This window comes from Ursus americanus, chromosome 25, assembly GCF_024610735.1.
Source record: "Ursus americanus isolate L20-20 chromosome 25, mUrsAme1.1.p, whole genome shotgun sequence".
NCBI classification, from domain to species: Eukaryota; Metazoa; Chordata; class Mammalia; order Carnivora; family Ursidae; genus Ursus; species Ursus americanus.
The window spans coordinates 46,111,791-46,132,067 of record NC_142151.1 but is presented as its reverse complement, the minus strand read 5'-3'; the positions used below and the strand labels follow the sequence as shown (position 1 = coordinate 46,132,067).

Sequence of the window (20,277 nt, the reverse complement as noted above, 5' to 3'; positions counted from 1 at the left end):
AAAAAAATTATAAAAGGGCATTAGTTTCCACAGTGGTATATTTGGATAATTTCAAGGTATATTTGAAAAATCAGATTACTTTATCTATACCACACTCTAACGACACATTATGAGTCCTTTTTTCACTTTTTATTCCCAATTTATGTTTTATTTTTATCTGCACATTGGATTGGAGTTACTTGTATTTATATTTTACTGCTAACTGAAGATAAATCCTAGAGCTAAATCTTAAACAAGAATTGTTAAAGACTTCATTTTTGTTTGTAGTTTGGTTATTGATAAAGTGCAAATATACACAAATAGTTTGGGGCTTTCAATATGGGCTTTCTGTATCCATTGCTTAAGATTTTGAGATCTAGCATTATTCTAATTTTTGAACTCATGTTTTTTCTCTAAACAACTTTCTCCTGATTCATTTCTTCTCCTCTCTCTCCCTTATGAATTTTTTTTTTCTGAACTTTATAGTCATTGTCTATTGTCTATTGGTGAGAAATTTGTTGTTTGGAATGTTAAGATATGTTGGGTGTGACATTCACAGGATTGTATGATATCATCATGATTATTTTTTACTTTTAATTTGTTTGGCTAAGGTTTAAACATTCCAATATCTTGGTACCAATGTCATTAAGAAAAAAAAAATCAGATTTAATATACTAATCACATTCCCCAAGTACAAGTTGCTGTCACTATTATTCAGTCTTATCATCTATGAAGTGCAAATAATAATAGTGTCATTTATATGCTATTTAAAAAAACTAAATTCTACATATCTGAAACTTAGAAAAGTGCCTAGCTTGTTTTAATTATATGCTCTCTAGTTCAGTATTCTTGTTCACAGTAATTTTCCTTTTATTATTCACCCTCCGTTATCCTTCACATTGTAATCATACTTTTGTGCCCCTTTGTTCCTTTTTAAAAAATATTTATTTATTTATTTATTTATTTATTTATTTATTTATTTAGGATAAATTTGGATTATTTTGGATGTCATTCAGTGTAATCAATTCTTCCTCCAATTCCAGCGTCACCCTGAAAATATACATTGTTTTGAAGCTAAAGTGGTGGTTTTTATCAGGAATAGCATCTATAAGTAACACAGTTTCATATATATTCAACGCCTAAAACATTTACTGGCAAAAAATTTTTTTTAAGATTTATTTATTTATTTATTTGAGAGAGAAAGAGAGAGAGGAGGAGAGGGAGAGGGACAAGCAGACCCTGTGCTGAGTGAGGAGCTCAACACGGAGCTCCATATCACGACCCTGAGATTATGACCTGAGCTGAAATCAAGCCCCTACTGGCAAAAAGTTAAGTCAAATTTTCCACCTGATGCTACATTATTCTTATTTGGGATAGAGCTAAAACTGCTGGGATATTGAATTTACTTATTTAATTTGCTATATTCTGAGTCTAAAATTTTGACTTTTGTTTTTGAAGATTTTTTTTTCTGGTTAGGGTAGTAAATTATGAAGAAGCACTACTACTCTGATTATATTCAGTATATTCACTCCTGAAAAAAAGTGATAATTGCCTCTTCTTTGCCTTATCTGTCAATCTGAGAAATAGCAGTTGAAGAGGAGTAACTGTATATTCATTGATATTGCTTTTGTTTTCCTGATGCATTTCTCAGTAGAGTATTAAATCCAAAAGCCAAGGACTTTGAAATTCTAAATTTGTGGCATTATGTTGTCTAGAAATTTTTCCCCTCAACTAACACAGACTAGATACTATGCTAGCTTTTAAAATATTTTCAAAAGAAAATCAGGGTTTCCCAAAACAGTAGATTTCCTACAATTTGTCCTGGAGGCTCCAATTCATTTACCATGTGAAATGTTTCGCTATATTGCTTGATATTATTTTCTCCATATTGAGATGGGGCCAGTACCAGCTCTGATCATGTGCCTGAATTCCAGAGTTGAATCCCAGGAATGAGTCTCTATCACAGGCAAGGGGCCTGGGCTTGCTCATGGTTTGCTTGAGCGCTAGACTGCTCCCATAAATGAGGGTCCACTCCTGGCATTTACAGTTGATCATTTTTATGATGAAATGATAAATTCATCACAGTGAGGTCCATTTCTGAGCCCACCCTCATCACTGAATCTATTCTTCCCAATGTACAAAGACTTGTGCCTCTCTGGCAACTAATGCAACCCAACTGACTCTGAGAATCATTTTCCTTCTACTCGTTAAAACTATACTTCTGTAAGAACTCTGATATTACAATGCAAAACATATATATATATATACACACACACACACACCAAACCTTCATATATAAGTGAGATTATATAACAAAACCTTCATATATAAGTGAGATTATATGATCAATTTTTTATTTTGATTTTTTTCCTTTGACTCATTCTACCCATTCTTCTTTCTGATTACATTGCTTAAGTTCCTACTTCAGATAACCTTCATAAAATTTGTTTTCCTTCAATAGTTTATAAGCTCAGTGATATATAAAAACAAATATTTCTACAATACATAAATAATCTATGCATTCACACAGACACATGCTTATACCAAAATTTTTCAATTTTCCAGAATACTGGCTTTCTTTTGTTCTAATTATATTTTACATTCTTTTAAGAGATTTTATACTTTCCTTAAATACATAATGTGCTTCTATGTTAAATTTATTCTTTTGGTAATTAAACTTTTTTTGACTTTTATGACCAAAATAACATTTGCTCATTGGTTTCCTGTTGCTTTTTGCTATTACAGTCTACAGATTTTTAAAACATTTTCCGTTTCTTTCAGATAGAATACCAAATTCCCTTATTAATTCCTTTAGTCTCCTGTTAGAGTTTCTTGAGTTTTCTGTGTATGTAAAATGCCCTCAACATAAAAAAGATATATCAAATCTCATCAACTTAAAGACAACATCAATTTTAAGGCATGCCATTATACTCTGTATCAGAATTGAAAAGAAAATGTCGGCAATTAGCCTATGAATGATGGTAGATGCCATCCATTGTATGAAAGAGCTGCATTTCAGAAAAGCACAACTTGAATAAGACTTTAAAATCAAGGAAATGCAATTGTTTTATTTATTCTTTCCCATATTTATCAGGATTATTTTGTTTTCTTATGTCGTTGTCCACGATCTAATAAAATATGGAGCATTTCTGATTTTTACTCATCACATTCATTGGAATGGGGTTTATCTATGCTATTAGACTTTTCAAAGAACTGGCTTTTGAATTTTTTAAACTTATTTAATTGATTTCATTTTCTACCCATATTAAGTTACATTTTCCATTTACTTTTGTTTGCTTTTAATTTTTTTTCCAAATTCATTATAAATTCTTCACTTTTGGGCTAGTTTATATATTTTTAAAAAATGAATGCATTTAAGATAACAGAATTTCTTCTCACTACAGCTTTTTCAGTGCTCCAAATAATTGGCAATGGCATGTCTGTATTTCATTGCTTTCCGGATAGCAATTAGTTAATTTGATGTAAATTCCTTAATCGAAGGAATTATATTGCTGTGGATTTTTCCATTCTTTATAGGTAAAACTCTTTATTTCAGTTATTATGGCAGAAGTTGGCCTGTAAGAGCTTAATTTGTATTAGAGGTAGGCACAGGCTATCGAATATAACGGGAATGTTTTCCCCTTGACTCATAGCTCTATAAGCTGCAGATGATATTTCTCAGGAAAAAAGTAATCTTTCTGTTCAAATGAGTGTGGTTTTCTAATTCAAACGTTCACTGAATGTGCAGTTATTGTGTCGTTCCAAGTGCTCTCACCACATTAATCCTGAGACTTTCAGCCTAACCCTGTGTGATCCGTGATGCAGTCTCCTGAGCTCACCCTCTAGTCTACACTCACTTCAGCACCCACAAGTTATCTTATTATTGCTCCACTTTTATATGAGTCTTTATTTCCGACACCTCCTGTTTCCAGCTTTGCAATGATTTCAGCTATACACTTAAGAGAATATTTATTACATTTTATCCAGTGTTTCTGTGTGTTCATTGTAGTGAATTTCCATCTTTTTGCTCAATATTGGAGCAATTGGACATGTATTTTTCACATGTATTTTAAATTATGTGATTATTCAACCATTTTAGACATTTTACCTAAAATTACTCTTATTACATGTGTTTAGATATCATTATTGTGTATATTGAAGAGCTACAAACAATTTACCCTATATTTTCCTGAGGAATAACTCTTCTTATGTAATAATATTAAGAAGTCAATTTCTCTTCAGAATGGTTTTTAGAAATTCATATGCAAAACTATCAAATATTGGTTTGAAAATCAAAACACGAGAGTGGCATGAGCAGGGCTCATTGGAAGGTAGGTTAAAGAAGTGTTGAGAAAATTAATGTAACTGAAGTAAATATTATTAAAAAGCAAGGTTATAGACTTCAAAAATACATTTATTCTTGTTTTTGAGATGTTTTAAAAATAATATTTCCTTTTACTTAATTGAGAGCAAGGCAATTCTTTTGATTGAGTCCTCAAAGGCTTTCTTAACTTGATTGTTTCTCAAGGTATAAATAAATGGGTTCAATGTAGGTGAAATAGAAGAAATGAGCAGTGAAACCACTTTATTAATGGTCACTTTTTCCTTTGATGTAGGATTCATATAGATGAAAATGCATGTGCCATAGGTGATGGAAACCACAATCATGTGGGAAGAACAGGTGGAAAAGGCCTTTTTCCTTTGTTGAACGGAAGGGAATCTAAAAATTGTCTTGATGATGTAGGCATATGACAGAACCACACAAGTAAGCGTCATATTCAGGGTCAGCACAGCACAGATTATAACTGTCCATTCCATGAACCATGTATCTGAACATGAGATTTTCACTAAGGGAAATGCATCACAGCCAAAATGATCAATTATGTTAGAGTCACAAAATTTTAGGTTTAAGCCCAGGCTAAGTGGTGGGATTATTATACATAAGCCAGCCATCCAACAACAGATGACGAGAATTCTGCAGACGCTGCTGCTCATGATGGTTACATAATGCAGGGGTTTGCAGATGGCCACGTAGCGGTCATAGGACATGGCGGCCAACAGAAAAAACTCCGATACTCCACAGAGGTCCGTAAAAAACACTTGGATGACACAAGCATTATAGGTAATGACTCTGTCACCTGTTGCTATGCTATACAAATATCTGGGAATACAGGCAGATATGAATGAGATCTCCAAGAAGGAGAAATTTTTTAAGAAAAAGTACATGGGTGTTTTAAGGTGGGGATCCACAAAAGTGAGTGTGATGATGGTCAGGTTTCCAGTTACACTCAGCGTGTAGGTGAGAAATAGAAAGATAAAAACCAGAACTTGCAGCTCAGGGTCATCCGTCAGGCCCAGCAGAATGAATGTTGTTACTGTACCGTTTCTCATCACTGACTTCTGACTTCTCTCCAACCTGCATGTGAGATTCAGATAAACGTTCTCATAGATTATAAATTATTTTAACTGTTCTAAAGTATAAGGTATTCAAGCTTTTATATTTCATTATGTTTATACATAAACATATATTATATATATATTTACATTTTCTGTCTATCCTGTGCATAGGATTTCCCCATGTGACTAAGTAGATTACTGAGGGAGTGTCATTTTAGGGGTAACAAAAATTCTTCCCTATTCAGAAACTAAGTCACAAAATTTCACCCTCAATTTCAAGTCTTTTCTTGACACTTTGGTCCGTTTTAGAAAAACAGTGCTAGCATAACTTGGGCTCACTATATAGACACTACAGCAAAACTAGAGTTGTTTAGGGACACCTGAGTGGCTCAGTGGGTTGGGCATCTGTCTTCAGCTCAGGTCATGATCCCAGGACCCTGGGATCCAATGGAGTCCCGCATTGGGCTCCTTGCTCAGCAGGGAGCCTACTTCTCCCTCTGCCTGCCTCTCCCCCTGCTTGTGCTCTCTCTCTGACAAATAAATAAATAAAATCTTTAAAAACAAAACAAAACTGGAGGTCTTTGTTCCAAAAGAAGATCTTTGTTCTTTGGTGTGTTTTTAGGTTAAGTTAGCTTAATTCTTAAAACAACTTCACACCTTGCTGATTCCCCCACCTCCTGCTACACAGCCTAGCTACTTATTTTTCTGAATATTTGCATTACCAGCTGCCTTTGTGTTACCTTTCCTGCGGATACAAGTGATGACTGCCTTCTCTTCCCTCTCTCACCTTCCAGTCAGTGAATTATTTTGTTTTCACCTGTAGGGACTCAAATATGTCTAATATACAATCTAGATCTTAAACCTTGAAGTTTTCTGATATTTTCCTCTTTGTGATATTTTCTCCTTGCATACTGAGTTTGTTTGTTTTATGAGCAAATTCACTGTATTGTTTAACTTACTGTGTTTTCTTCTGAGTTTGGGGCAGAATTGTTTGTGGCAGAATTGTTTGGGACTATTTGCCTCATTCACAGAGCTTCTAATATATAGAAAAATCGCTAACTGAGGTTCAAGGTTTACTCAAAAGTTAAAATCCTCTTAGGAAAATTAGTTTCTCATTCAATAACTATCAAATATTTCTATCAAATGGAGATGCAAAAGGAATATTTATATATTTATATACTTGCAGCCCACCCACCTTCCTTTCATCTTTTCTCTGAATCTCTGAGATAATGTGTATTACTGTGAAATCTTACTCAGCCCTCAAATGTTGAGCATTATGCAATTTTCAAAATATAGCTGTTTTTTTCAAAGATATTACAACTTACTTTATGATGGAAGTTAATAAGATTGACACTAAAGTGTAACTAACTGATTTTGTTTATTCTGTCTTTCTAACGAGTCTTCAGAATGAGCACAGGACTGTCATGAGATGCTGTCATTTCGGTTATTATGGTGTTCTTCTCGGGGTTAGGAAGACGAATGCAAAGGCATGCTCATATACTTTTATATAGATGAAGACAGTTTATTTTCAATTTGAGGTTGAATATCTATCCAAAGTTACCCTAAATACTTCTCACATTGAGTTAGATACAGATTTGTTTGCATACCTTATGCATACAAACCTCCAGGCAATGACATTTATCTACAGAAGGGAAATTCATTCTAAAAAAATGACATCTCATAAATATATCTTAGATACATTAAAAATATAAAAATTATCACTGAAATCCATTTTCTTTCCTAGAGGAAAATATAACCTAGATCCTACAATGGGAATTACAGTCAAAGAAACACACTTTCTTATACTTACTCTTCTGTTAGTAAATCAGAGCTTCTGTTGATTGTTTGACCATAGCCAATATTAAGACCACAATGTTGAAAGTGATATTTTTATAAAGGTATTTATGTCTTCATAGTCACTGACATGTCTGGGAATGCATAGACCTCCCTTTGCTTACTATCTCCAACAACTTGGACAGACTTGGAAATGGGCTTAGCGCTGTTAGAAGCCTCCAGATATTTTCTTACTATCTCCATCATTGAAAAGAAAAGAAATTACTCTAAGGGCTGAGGAACTCTTTCCACTGGTGAAAGGAATGAATTTGAAATCGTAATGGTGGAGAGAAATGCATTTCCATGTCAAATGTGACTTTTCTTTTTAATGTGCAGAAAATGTTAAAAGAGAAAAAATTAAATGGTCTTTGGGGACCTACAGTCAAGAGTCATTAATTTTCTGAGTAATGAAGTTTGGCAAAAACACAAGTAACACCGGCTTCAGAGGGGACTGTGCCTTTGGAGATAGGAGGCTGTTACAGCATCATTTGACACAGGTCAGGAGGGCAACTGCATCATTTAAGTTACATAGTTAATTTGTTTTAAACTTTCACACCCACTAAGGCATTTGGAAGATTGTGATCCTTTACTTACGAATGAAATCCTTTATTATATAAATGTTTTATTGTCATTGGCTAATTTTAATCAGAGAAGCAAAAGGAGAAGTTTATGTAATTATGTAAGGCTACCGCTTGCATTATAGATCTTATCCTTTCAGATTTTTTTCTCTAAATTTATCAACTGTATTATAGATATTATTTATGAATGCATAAATATTTTCAGTCATATCTTATAATTAGATGCAAAATATATGCTTTATGGTTGCACAGTAACACAGATATACTTAATGCCACTAATTTTACACTTCAAAATGGTCAAAATGGTAAATTTTATTTTATGTATATTTTACCACAATAAAAACATATGCTTTTATATATTTAAACATTTATTAATTTATCCCATGATATATATTTGTTTTTTTCCAATTATTCACTATTTATAATGTTGGCTGTATGAATATTTCGGCAATTTTATACCAATGCCTGAATTAAATGTACAGTGTTCTTTCAAAAGCTTTTTCATGCAAATATTTGTGTGTGTGTGAGAATGATTGGTGGAAATGAAATTTCTAGATAAAAATATTATTCTGCTCTTAGAAAATTTGTATAATAAGAGCCATAAGATAATTTTATATCAAACGTGTGCCACCATAATTAGGTTTTAGTGTATACTATTTTTATTTTTATACTTATTTGTATCTTGTTCTTTTAAATATGTTAAATATGAATTTTAAGATTTTAATGAGTCTTTAAAAGTGTCATTGCTGATTTTTGGCATATAGTTCATGGTGTTAGAGAGTCAAATTTATCATTTTTTTTGCTTCTTAATTTTTAACAGCACTATTGAGATATAATTGACATTCAATAAACTGTACACATTTAAAGTATACAATTTTATAAGTTTTAACATATTGTATATTTCCAAGAAAATAACACCATAATCACAATAATAAATATATCAATTTTTCCTCAAAGTTTCCTTGTGCCCTTTGTTAAATCCTTCCTTCTTGGTCCCTTCCTCCCTACCACCCACTGCCGCTATGTACCATCTTCTGTCCGGCTTATTTTATTCAACATGAGTTTTTGAGATTCATCCACATTATTATGTGTATCTGTAACTCATTCCTTTTATTTTTGAGAAAAATTCCATTTTTGGCTATATCACCATTTGCTTACTATTCACCTGATAAAAAATATTTTGTCATTTCAGTTTTAAGACACTTACAAATAAAGCTGCTATGAACCTTCCATCACAAATCTCTCTAATGACATATCCTTTCATTTCATTGTAGATTGGATAAACACCTAGGAGTGGAATGGCGGGGCATACGGAAGGTATATATGTAACTTTTTAAGAAACCAGGTTTCCGAAGCAGTGACGGGATTTTACAGTACCACCAGTGGTGTAGGAGTATTTTTCTTTTCTTTCTTTCTTTCTTTTCTTTCTTTCTTTCTTTCTTTCTTTCTTTCTTTCTTTCTTTCTTTCTTTCTTTCTTTCTTTCACAAGACTTTATTTATTTATTGGAGAGAGAGAGACAGAGATAGTGAGAGAGAGCTAGAGCAGGGAGGAGAGGGAGAGGCAGGCTCCCAGCTAAGCAGGGAGCCAGATGGGGGCCTAGATCCCAGGACTCTGGGATCATGACCTGAGCCAAAGGCAGACATTTAACTGACTGAGCCACCCAGGCGCCCCTTATGGTCCACTTTTTTGGTATGATCAATTTTTATACTTTTAGACATTCTAGTAGGTGTTATGGTATGTCATTGTGATTTTAATTTCTATACACTTAATAGCTAATGATGTTGAATAACTTCTGGTGCATTTAGTTGCCATCTGTATATCTTCTTTGGTAAAGTATCTGTTTAAATCATTTGCTTATTTTTAAATTGGGTTGTGAGTTTTCTTAAATTATTGAGTTTTGAGAGTTTTTATTCAGTCTGGATACAAATCCTTTATCAGATATGTGATTCACAAATATTTTTTCCTAACTTGTGGCTTGTCCTATTCTCTTAATGTCTTTTTAAGAACAGAATTCAGAATTCTTCATTATGATAGATATCATTTTTAAAAATGTATCATGCTTTTATTACAGTATCTAAAAAGTCTTTGCCTAACCCCACAATAATATCCTAATGTGTTTTTTTTTTCCTAGAAGTATTACAGTTTGTTTTACATTTGTCTGTGGTTCATTTCGAGTAAATTTTTGTAAATCTATTTGTAAATAGTACAAGATACATATAAAAGTTCCTTTAAAAACATGGCTATTCAATTCTTTCAGTGCCATTTATTGAAAAGACTAATCTTTTTTAATGAATTATTTCTGTATTTCTATCAAAAATCAATTGACCATAAATGTAGGGTTTTACTTTTGGAATTTCAGTTCTTTTCCACTGACCTATTTCTCTGTCTTTACACCAATATCACCTTGTCTTGCTTTATAATAAGTGTTAAATTAAGGTAGATCCTATAAGTTTGTTCTTTTTCATAGTTGAATTCCTTATTAAAGGCCTTTTGAATTTCCATTTGAATTGTATAATTGCCCGTCAATTTCTAGAAGAAATTCTGCTTGGATTTTAAGATTGAATTAAATCTGTGAATTAATTTGGAAATACTTTAACTCTTAACAAGATTTAGTTTTTTGTTTTTGTTTTTGTTTTTTTTAAATTTTTATTTTGTTATATTAGTTACCATACAGTACATTCCCAGTTTTTGATGCAATGTTCCACGATTCATTATTTGCGAATAACACCAGTGCACCATGCAATACGTGCCCTGCTTAATACCCATCACCGGCCTATCCCAATCCCCCGCCCCCTTCCCCTCTGAAGCCCTCGGTTTGTTTCCCAGAGTCCACAGTCTCTCATGGTTCATTCCCCCTTCTGTTTACCCCTCCCTTCATTCTTCCCTTCCTTCTCCTTTTGATTCATGAAAGTAATATATATCTCTACTCATTTGGCTCTTTTTAAGCTTCTTTCAACAAATTCTTAGTTTTCAGTATTCAGATCTTTTACATGTTTTGTCAGGTTTAGACCTAAGTATTTCAAAATTTTGATACTATTTTTTTAGTGTTCAATTTCTGATTGTTGCTGGTATATAAAAATATGTTTGAATTTTGTATGTGGATTTTTTTTCAGGCAAAATTTACAAATTCACTTATTAGTTCTAATAGCTTTTGTTTTGGTAGACTTCATAGGATTTTCCACACAGAAGATCAAGTTGCAGAGAAATAAAGGCAATTATTTTCTTCCTATCAAATCTGACTTTTTTTCATTTTTGGACTTACTGCATTAACTGTAACCGTCAGTATCATTTTGAATAGAAATGATAACAGTGGGCATCCTTGTCTTGATCTCAGGAGGGAAGCATTCAGTATTTCATTTTTAAATGTGATGTTAGTTGTAGTGTTCTGTAGATATCTTTTATCAAGTTGAGGAACTTTCTTTTCTGGTTTGCTGAGAATTTTTAAAATTAGAAATGGATACTGTCCTTCTTAAAAATGCTTCTGAATTGATTGCAATGATCATAAATATGTATACATTTTATTTTTTAGTCTCATTATATGGTTGATTTTACTGATTGATTTTCAGATGTTAAATCAATCTTACATTTCTAGGATAAAATCCTCTGGGGGTATACATAGATATATCTATTTTATCTATATATCCATAGATGGATTCTAATGGCTAATGTTTTATTTTTCCATTTGTATGGAAAATATTAGTTTATAAATTACTTGATTTCTGAACAAAAGATTCACGACAGCTGTGTTTCGGTTTTGAAAAGGAGAGAAAACTTTATTATTTTTATAGAAACCTAATAGAAACAAAGGAGAAAAGGAATCTACCCACAGAGGAAGCAATAGCAGGCAATAAATGAGAGTAAGGCAAAGTTACATCAAGTCAGGTACTTACAGCACCCAACCTCATTAGCTGGGGAAGCCTGGTGGAAACAGCCAGGCTGGAGTCTGGACTGGGAGGCCTGGGTGCAGCGTCCTCCCATCAGGGGAGACTCCCAACTGACCATCCCCGTGAGGGCCATATTTATAGGGCAACAAGCAGGGTTTCAAATTAAACATCTGTTTGCCTACGTGCAGTTTGGAGCAAGCTGCATTTCCATGTTATATGTTTCTATATTTTTAAGGATCCTGGGCTATGAGTGTCTGCCTCCCCTCCTGGCTTCCCTTTTGGGGGCCAGCCCAGGCGGTAGCAGGAGGGGATGTGAGACAAGATTTGTAGCTCTTGGTGTCCAGAACAGAAGGGCCAGTTCTGACTTGGAGGCCAGATAAGATATGTTGAACAACCAGCTCCCAAGGTGATTCACACAGCATGAGTCTCCCAAACCACATGCCTTAGTCTGCCTGTGTGTGCTGCCCCGGTGGTCAGTTATGCAGGACAACCACAGAAACATCTATCCATGCAGAACAACTTGTGGTATATTTGTCTGATTTTGTCAGGTTATCGTTGACCTCATAAAATGTTTGGAAATGTCCTCTCCTTACTAGTTTTCTGGAATCATTTGCGTAGAATTGGTATTATTTCTTACTTACGTATTTGGTACAATTCACCACAGAAGCTGTATGGCTTGGATTTTATTGTGGGAATGTTTTAGACCACATTTTAAATGTTCTGAAACGTAGATACCTATTAATCTCTTTTTTTTTTCCTTCTTGAAGTGAATTTTGTTTTTATCTGTGATTTGAAAGTTAATTCTAGCAAGACTGGCATTGGCCTGAGCTATTTTTGCTAATTTCCAGCATAGCACTGACCCCAGAGAAAGGCATGAAATACACCGATCAATAATGTTTCTTTGTACCATGGATCTGAGGATTTTCAGGACAGTTTGTACCAGCTTGCTACCATTGCTTATTGATAATAGTGATATTGATCATTGGCACTGGATCTAGGTGAGACCACTATAGGGATCTCCTTTTGAGCTATTTATGTAACGGGAATATTCCTACAGAGTAAAATATCAAGACTTAGAGAGTCAGCTATGACTCTATTTGGGCTTTTGGGATTGAGGTGTTTTCTGTCAGTGGTTTCTGACCTGGGAGAGGAAGTATGTCCAGCAATGTTTCTTACAGAGGGAGGACAATAAGAGGCGTGAGTCTTGCCTCTTCAGATCCCTTAGTGTAAGCCAGGCTTCGTCGTGAGGCGTATCCTTATTTTAATGGTGTTCATATAGTGTATTATTTTCTTGTAATAAACTGTAGCTGTAAATATTGTCACTTTGGGCCCTTGTGAATCATCTCTAACGATCAAACAGTATTTAAGTGCCACCAATGTGCACCAGTGCAGCATGATCGAAGGAGTGTGTCCGTGTTACCTAAGTTGTCAAATACAATTATGCACTTTAAATTATATTCCTGTGTTATCCTTTTAATAGCTATAAAATCTATAGTTATATCACCTCTCTCACACCTTATATTTGTAATTTGTGGCTTTCCCTTTCTTTCTTGATTTTCTCTAAGAACCAACTTTTATTTATCATTTTCTTCTATTTCAATAGATTTCTACAATGATTTTTATTATTTCTTTTTTTTATTTGCTTTGGATTTGATTGACTCCTCCCCCTTCCCCCCCAATTTTAGGGGAAAATTGAGAACATTTATTAGAGATTTTTCTTCTGTATTTATATAAGCACTTTAATGCTATAATTTTCATCCAGATATGGCTTTGTTGTGTCCAACCTATTTTGACAGGTGCTTTATTTCTCACTCATTTCAAAATACTTTAAATATCTCTTTTGATTTCTTCATTGACTGATGTTCCATTTAGATTTGCATTAGTTTCCATATATTTGGAGATTTTTCTCATGTCTGTTGTTACTTTAATTCTGTTGTAGTCAGAGTTCAAACTCCATGAGTATGATTTGAATTATTTTATGGCCCAGAATATGGTTTATTATGTGTATTTCATGTATTTTTCCATACATTTATGTGTACATGTATCTTATACATCTCTATCATCTATCATCTATCTATCTATCTATATCTATCTATCATCTATCATCTATATGCATAAATATATACATATATTGAAGGGTTTGGCCAAGGTTTCTATTATAAAAATTTGATATATGAAACATACTTTTCCACATTTAAAAAAAAATAAACCCACCAAAACAATTCAAAGGAATTACTCCAGATCAAATGGTGTAACTCTAATGTATTTATGTTTAATAACTGCATGACATTCCATTAATTGATAGATTTTCATTTTGCTTTAATTTTTTTTTTGCCACCAGAAATTCTGCATTCCATACTCTGCCTTTCTTTTCATACTATGCTTTTAATACTATATATTCTTTAAGAATGGTGCTTTAATTTCTGAATGACAGATTTGCAGAAATGGAATTTCTATGTCAAGGTGTACTTATACTTGATTGCTTGTTGAAAACCTTTAGCAATTTAAATTTCCACATTTGCTATAGGAAGTAGCCTTGTCCCCTGATCCCCGTCAGCAACAGATGAATTAGTTCTTTTCAAAATTGACAGTTTGATTAGTGTAAATTTTTACTTCAATTTGGATTTTTTGGCCTTAGACTGTTAGTGCAGTTGACAACCATATATTCTCCACTAAATGAGATTTAATATTCTCTAAATTGTCTATTTCTATTTTTGGTTTATTTCTATTTAGATTGTTTTCATTTATATTGTTAATTTGTAAGAGGTCTTTGTTTGTCTTAGAAATCCTCCTTTTGTCTCTCAGTGTTACACATTTCATTTCAACATTATTTGACTTATGAATTTTTTCAGTGGTATCTTCCCCCCCCAGTGGTATCTCCCCCCCCAGTGGTATCTTTTGCCATCAAAACGGTGAAAACACATGTAATCAAATAGGCTTCTTTTCTTTTGTCACCTTCTGCCTTTAAATTCTGAAGTAAGAAAATTTCTGACCCATTTATATTATCATGATCTCATGTATTTTTAAATAAGATTTTACTTATTTATTTTTATATTTAGAATTTTAAAACATTTAGAATGTAACCTATTTGTTGTGTGAATAAAAGTAAAACGTTTTCATTTGAGTTTTTGTGTGTGTGACTGAAGCAATTATTAAATAAACCATGATTTTCCTCCTGAACTAAAATTTTCCCACTTCTATATGACAAGCAAAACAAGCCATTATATAAAAATAAAGACTATTTATTAGTCTGTACTTTTATAATCTTATCTGTTCTACTGATCATTTTCTCTTCTTTTATTCCAATACCGTATTAATTTGATTTCACTGATATATGTGTTTTGATACACAAAATTAAGTTTCTTTTCACTAATATTTATTTTTCATTTATCTGTTCTGTATTCATGAGTTTTAATTCTTCCATATTAACTTAGAGACATTTTGTGTAATTAGAAAAATGTAAAAAGCTGATTCTAATTGGAGTTGTGTTAAATTTATACATTAGGAGTGAGCAAATTGATATTTTATGGTATAATACATTGTATTCATGATGGAATTTACTCCTGAGTAGTCATATTGATAGCTTTATTAGTTGGGGCTTATGTCTACTCTAAATACTGTCAACTGACTTTTGTTTGCTTCTATCCTTTATCCAAGTTACTAAATATTCTTACTCGTCTATTAGCTTCTTAGATTTTTTTTGTGTTCTAGATACATCATAATGTTGTCAGGAAGAAAATACCGTATTTCGTTGACTCTATTTAAGTGCATGTCATGATTTTATGTACTTTACTTTTGTTTTATGTCTTTTTATTAAAAACGTGGTTGAAATATGGACATTATTAAGATGTCTTTCATTGTAAGGCACATCCACATTTCAAAGATGTCAATACTTGAAAAGATATGGCTTTCATAATTTTTTTTTTAAAGATTTTGCCTACTTATTTGAGAGACAGATTGAGCAACAGTGAGCAGCAGCAGGGGCAGAGGGAGAATTAGCCCCCCCTGCTGAGCAGGGAGCCTGACACAGGGCTGGTCATGTCCTGAGCCGAAGGCAGATGCTTAACCCACTGAACTACCCAGGTGCCTTGGCTTTCATAATTTCTAACTACAACAGTTTCATAACTTCATGCTGATAATCATCTCAACTATTTTATTATTTATCTTATGGCATTTTCAAGATGGCAGGGAAATGCTGGATATCAGTGATGAAAGGGAGCGTTTTTATATGTTTCTTGATTTTAACTGACTACTGTGTTTCACTGCTTAATATAATTGTTTCAGTTGTATTTCTTTAGATATATTTATTTTAGTAGTTCGTCATATTCTCATTTTCCTTTAAATTTTTTGGAAAAATTACTGATTTTTATCCAGTGATAGTTTATCTATTAATCAAAATCCATATAGAATGTTCTTTCTTCAATTTGTTCTTACAACAAAATCAGGTTGTATTTCATATATGTATTTCTATATTTGTATACATATATCTATCACTGGTCATCTGTTTATCTATTAATTTACCTATCATCTACCTATGTGTTATCATCATCATCTATCATCTATTATCTATCTATCTATCTATCTATCTATCTATCTATCTATCTATCTATCATCTATCTATCTATCTATCAATCATCTATCTATCACCTATCTACCTATCATCTATCTATCAATCATCTATCTATCTAATGTATCATCTACACCCTTGTGTAATTGGAATAAATCTTGATTGATCCAAGTATAATTTTTGACTCTTTTGTTGGATTCTATTTGAAATAGTCTAACTGTATTCATCAGTAAATTATTAAACAATGATTAAAACAAAAATTAAACAACAGTATGCCTTAATGTTTTAATCAGATTTTTGTCAAATATTAAGATGTTCTCATAAAATTCATTATTGTTTAGGTAATTGAAATCTTAATGAGATGATTACCTGTTGCTTTACCATGGTTGGTTGTAATTTGGTCCTTTTGTCTCTTTAATGGTAAATCTTATTTGCCTTCCCAGATGTTATATGGAGATCAATCTATTTAAGTTTTCCACATCTTGAATTAATTTTCGAAATTTTGTTTTGCTAAATCTTGTCCGTAGCTCTAGATCTTCACGTTTTGTTGTTGTTGTGGAATTGTGACAGCACATCCATAAAGTCATTCTAATTTGTATTCATATCTTCCTTCTGATTCGTAACCTTATATTTTGCTCTGTTTTGTACTAACTGATGCTTCTGGGAAATTTATCAGTTTCCTTAGAAACTTAGTAAAATGTCCTACATACTCACAATTAATTTTATAATTTTAAAATGTTACGATGAGCAAATAAAATGTTGTGTTCTGTTTACTTCTGAAAATAATGAATAATTCTTTGATTACGTCTGTGTATAGCTTTTCATGAGCTGTTATGAAGTGTATCTATTTTGATGAAGATGTATTTCTTAAATTCCGAGGAGTTATCACTGGATTCACTGTTTAATTCTTTATATATGGTATTAGTAGATTATCTTTTGTAGAATTTGGACTGTAAATGATCTCTTTTAGTTAGAGAAACATAACAGTCCCCAACTCCTTATCCATAGTTCATATAAAGAAGAGACAGAGAAATTTCTTAGAGAAAATTGTTGCGTTTTCATAAAAGTGGGCACTTTTCTTCTAAATCACACTTTTAAAATCTTGACTTTGTGCTATTTTGTCAGTTTTGTGTGTTTTCACCACTTAAACCCTGACACTTCATCTCCCTTCTCCATATGGATATTTAACCCAAGCTCCTGTAACCCAGGGGTTACTGCCCTTCTCCATCCTCCTTTCTTGGCTTTCCTGGGAATCCACAGTCATAAGTGTGGTTATTTATCTTCATTTCTGATTATTCTGTAGTCTGATATGTTGTGATTGCACACATTTTAACCTTTACTCTTAGCTATATATTCAAAAGAATATTTGTGAGATTTTACTCAGGATTTTTTTTTATTTTTAATATATTTCCCTATAATATTAGGAATGCTACTATCTTCTGTCTCAGTTGATCCTTGCATTATTATATCAAGCCCTCATTCATTTTATTCACTATTTTATTATAAAATTTCCATTCTCACTTGAATTATTGTAGTATTTTATGCATGGTCAAGTGCAGTAATCAGCAGTATCATGCTATCAGTTTTAGGGAAGACTAAAGAACAGTTTTATTATAGCATAAGATTTAGTTACATGGCATTATATTTATCTACAAATGAGTTTATGAGACATACACTTTCATTTTCTTTACTGAGACGTCTTCCACAAGAAGTTGAGTAAGAACCATGGAAAGAAATAAGTTGATTAAGGTGCAATGTAAGTAAATTGAAAGAGGAACTGAGAAATATAACTGAAATATAGATTGTTAAAGGATAAAGAAAATTATAAGCATCGGTAGAAATGTTTAGCAGCCATTCACCTTTTATTTAACTTCATTTATTGACTGCTATTTTATTTTACTTCTTTAAGAATGCTACAGTTCTTTTGATTGAGTCACTGAAGGCTTTTTTTACTTGCTTATTTCTCAGTGTATAAATAAATGGATTTAATGTAGGTGAAATGGAAGAAACGAGCAGTGAAACCACTTTGTTAGTGGTCACTTCTTCCTTTGCTGTCGGATTCATATAGATGAACATGCATGTGCCGTAGGTGATGGAAACCACAATCATGTGGGAAGAACAGGTGGAAAAGGCCTTTTTTCTTTGCTGGACAGATGGAAATCCTAAAATTGTTTTGATAATATAAGTATAAGATAGACCTACACACATAAGGGTCAGAATGAGGGTCAGCACAGCACAGATGAAAACAGTTTGTTCCATGAGCCATGTGTCTGAACATGAGATCTTTAGGAGGGGAGAAGCATCACAGAGAAAGTGATCAATAAAATTCAAGTCACAAAATATCAGATTTAGCCCCAGACTAAGTGGGGAGATTATGACCAACAACCCAGCCAACCAAGAGCAAAAAATATGACTCCTGCAGACGCTGCTGCTCATGATGTTTACATAACGCAAGGGTTTGCAGATGGCCACGTAGCGGTCATAGGACATGGCGGCCAACAGAAAAAACTCCGATACTCCACAGAGGTCCGTAAAAAACACTTGGATGACACAAGCATTATAGGTAATGACTCTGTCACCTGTTACTATGCTATACAAATATCTGGGAATACAGGTAGTTGTGAATGAGATCTCCAAGAAGGAGAAATTTTGTAAAAAAAGGTACATGGGTGTTTTAAGGTGGGGATCCACAAAAGTGAGTGTGATGATGGTCAGGTTTCCAGTTACACTCAGCGTGTAGGTGAGAAATAGAAAGATAAAAATCAGAACTTGCAGCTCAGGGTCATCTGTCAGTCCCAGCAGAATGAATGCTGTTATTGTACCGTTTCTCATCACTGATGTCTTCTGTCCAATCTACATGCCTGATAATTCAGAGAGATTATTTTGCATAGATTCTATTGACTGTACAAAATCTTTGGAAAGAATGTACAAAATCTAATTTAATCAGCCCTATCATCACTATATTTCCATATTATATTATATTAACTTATTACTTTATATATATTTTTGTTTGTTCCAAGTTTTTATTAAAATTCCAGTTAGTTAACAAATAGTGTAATATTAGTTTCAAAAGTAGGATTTAGTGACTCATCACATTCATGTAACACCTGGTGCTCATAACAGCAAGTGCCTTCCTAATACCCATCACCCATTTAGCCTATCCCCTAACCACATCCCTCCAGCAACCGTCAGTTTGTTCTCTACAGCTAAGAGTCTGTTTCTTGGTTTGCTTTTCTCTCTCTTTTTTTTCTTTCCTCTATGTTCATCTGTTTTGTTTCTTAAATTTCACATATGAGGGAAATCGCATGATATTTGTCTTTCTCTGACTGACTTATTTCGCTTAGCATGATACACTCTGGCTCCATCCACATCATTGCAAATGGCCAGATTCTGTTCTATTTTTGACGGCTGAGTAATATTCCATTGTATGTATAAACCACTCTTTTTTACCCAGTCATCAGTTGGTGGACATTTGGACTCTTTCCATGATTTGGCTATTATTGATAATGCTGGTATAAACATTGGGATGCATGTGCTCCTTCAAATTAGTATTTTGTATCCTTTGGTTAGACACCTAGTGCAATTGCTGGATCACAGGGTAGTTCTATTTTTAACTTTTTGAGGAACCTCTGTACTGTTTTCCAGAGAGGCTGCACCAGTTTGCATATTTTTTAAATCACAGTATGGATGTGATTAAATTATCTGCTGATGTGGTATGATTTCATGTGTATTGAAAATGTAATTTGGCTCCCCCAAATTCTTAACTGTTCAGAACTAAGTAAAAAAAAAAAAAACCGACATCATTAAAATTATGCTATTGGTTAACAGTTTGGTCCTTGTCCAAATGATAATATATGATATATAATCTGAACTGATTCTAGAGTCTTGACCAGAACGTGGAGTCTGGTTTTGTTTTATAAGATTTTTTTCTTTGTCTTTGTTTGTGTATTTTTGGATAAATGCATTTTCTTTCATCAACAATGCTAAACCTTACACATAAGACTACATATAAACTTCCCCCCATTTCTCTTCCTTCCA

The 20,277-nt window shown here is 33.0% G+C and overlaps 2 protein-coding genes across 2 annotated transcripts; both read right to left on the bottom strand.

The window, feature by feature from the left end:
* Nucleotides 1–4,434: 4,434 nt before the first annotated feature.
* Nucleotides 4,435–5,370, bottom strand: LOC123778904 (olfactory receptor 6C2-like). The gene has a single exon (XM_045776560.2). The coding sequence runs from the start codon at nt 5,368–5,370 to the stop codon at nt 4,435–4,437; it is 936 nt and encodes a 311-aa protein (XP_045632516.2).
* A 12,765-nt stretch (nt 5,371–18,135) lies between these two features.
* Nucleotides 18,136–19,098, bottom strand: LOC123778907 (olfactory receptor 6C2-like). Its single transcript, XM_045776563.2, has one exon. The coding sequence runs from the start codon at nt 19,069–19,071 to the stop codon at nt 18,136–18,138; it is 936 nt and encodes a 311-aa protein (XP_045632519.2). The 5' UTR covers nt 19,072–19,098.
* Nucleotides 19,099–20,277: the final 1,179 nt, after the last annotated feature.

Coding starts and splice junctions, on each gene's coding strand:
- LOC123778904 (XM_045776560.2), bottom strand. CDS start 5,370: ATGAGAAACGGTACAGTAACAACATTCATTCTGCTGGGCCTGACGGAT.
- LOC123778907 (XM_045776563.2), bottom strand. CDS start 19,071: ATGAGAAACGGTACAATAACAGCATTCATTCTGCTGGGACTGACAGAT.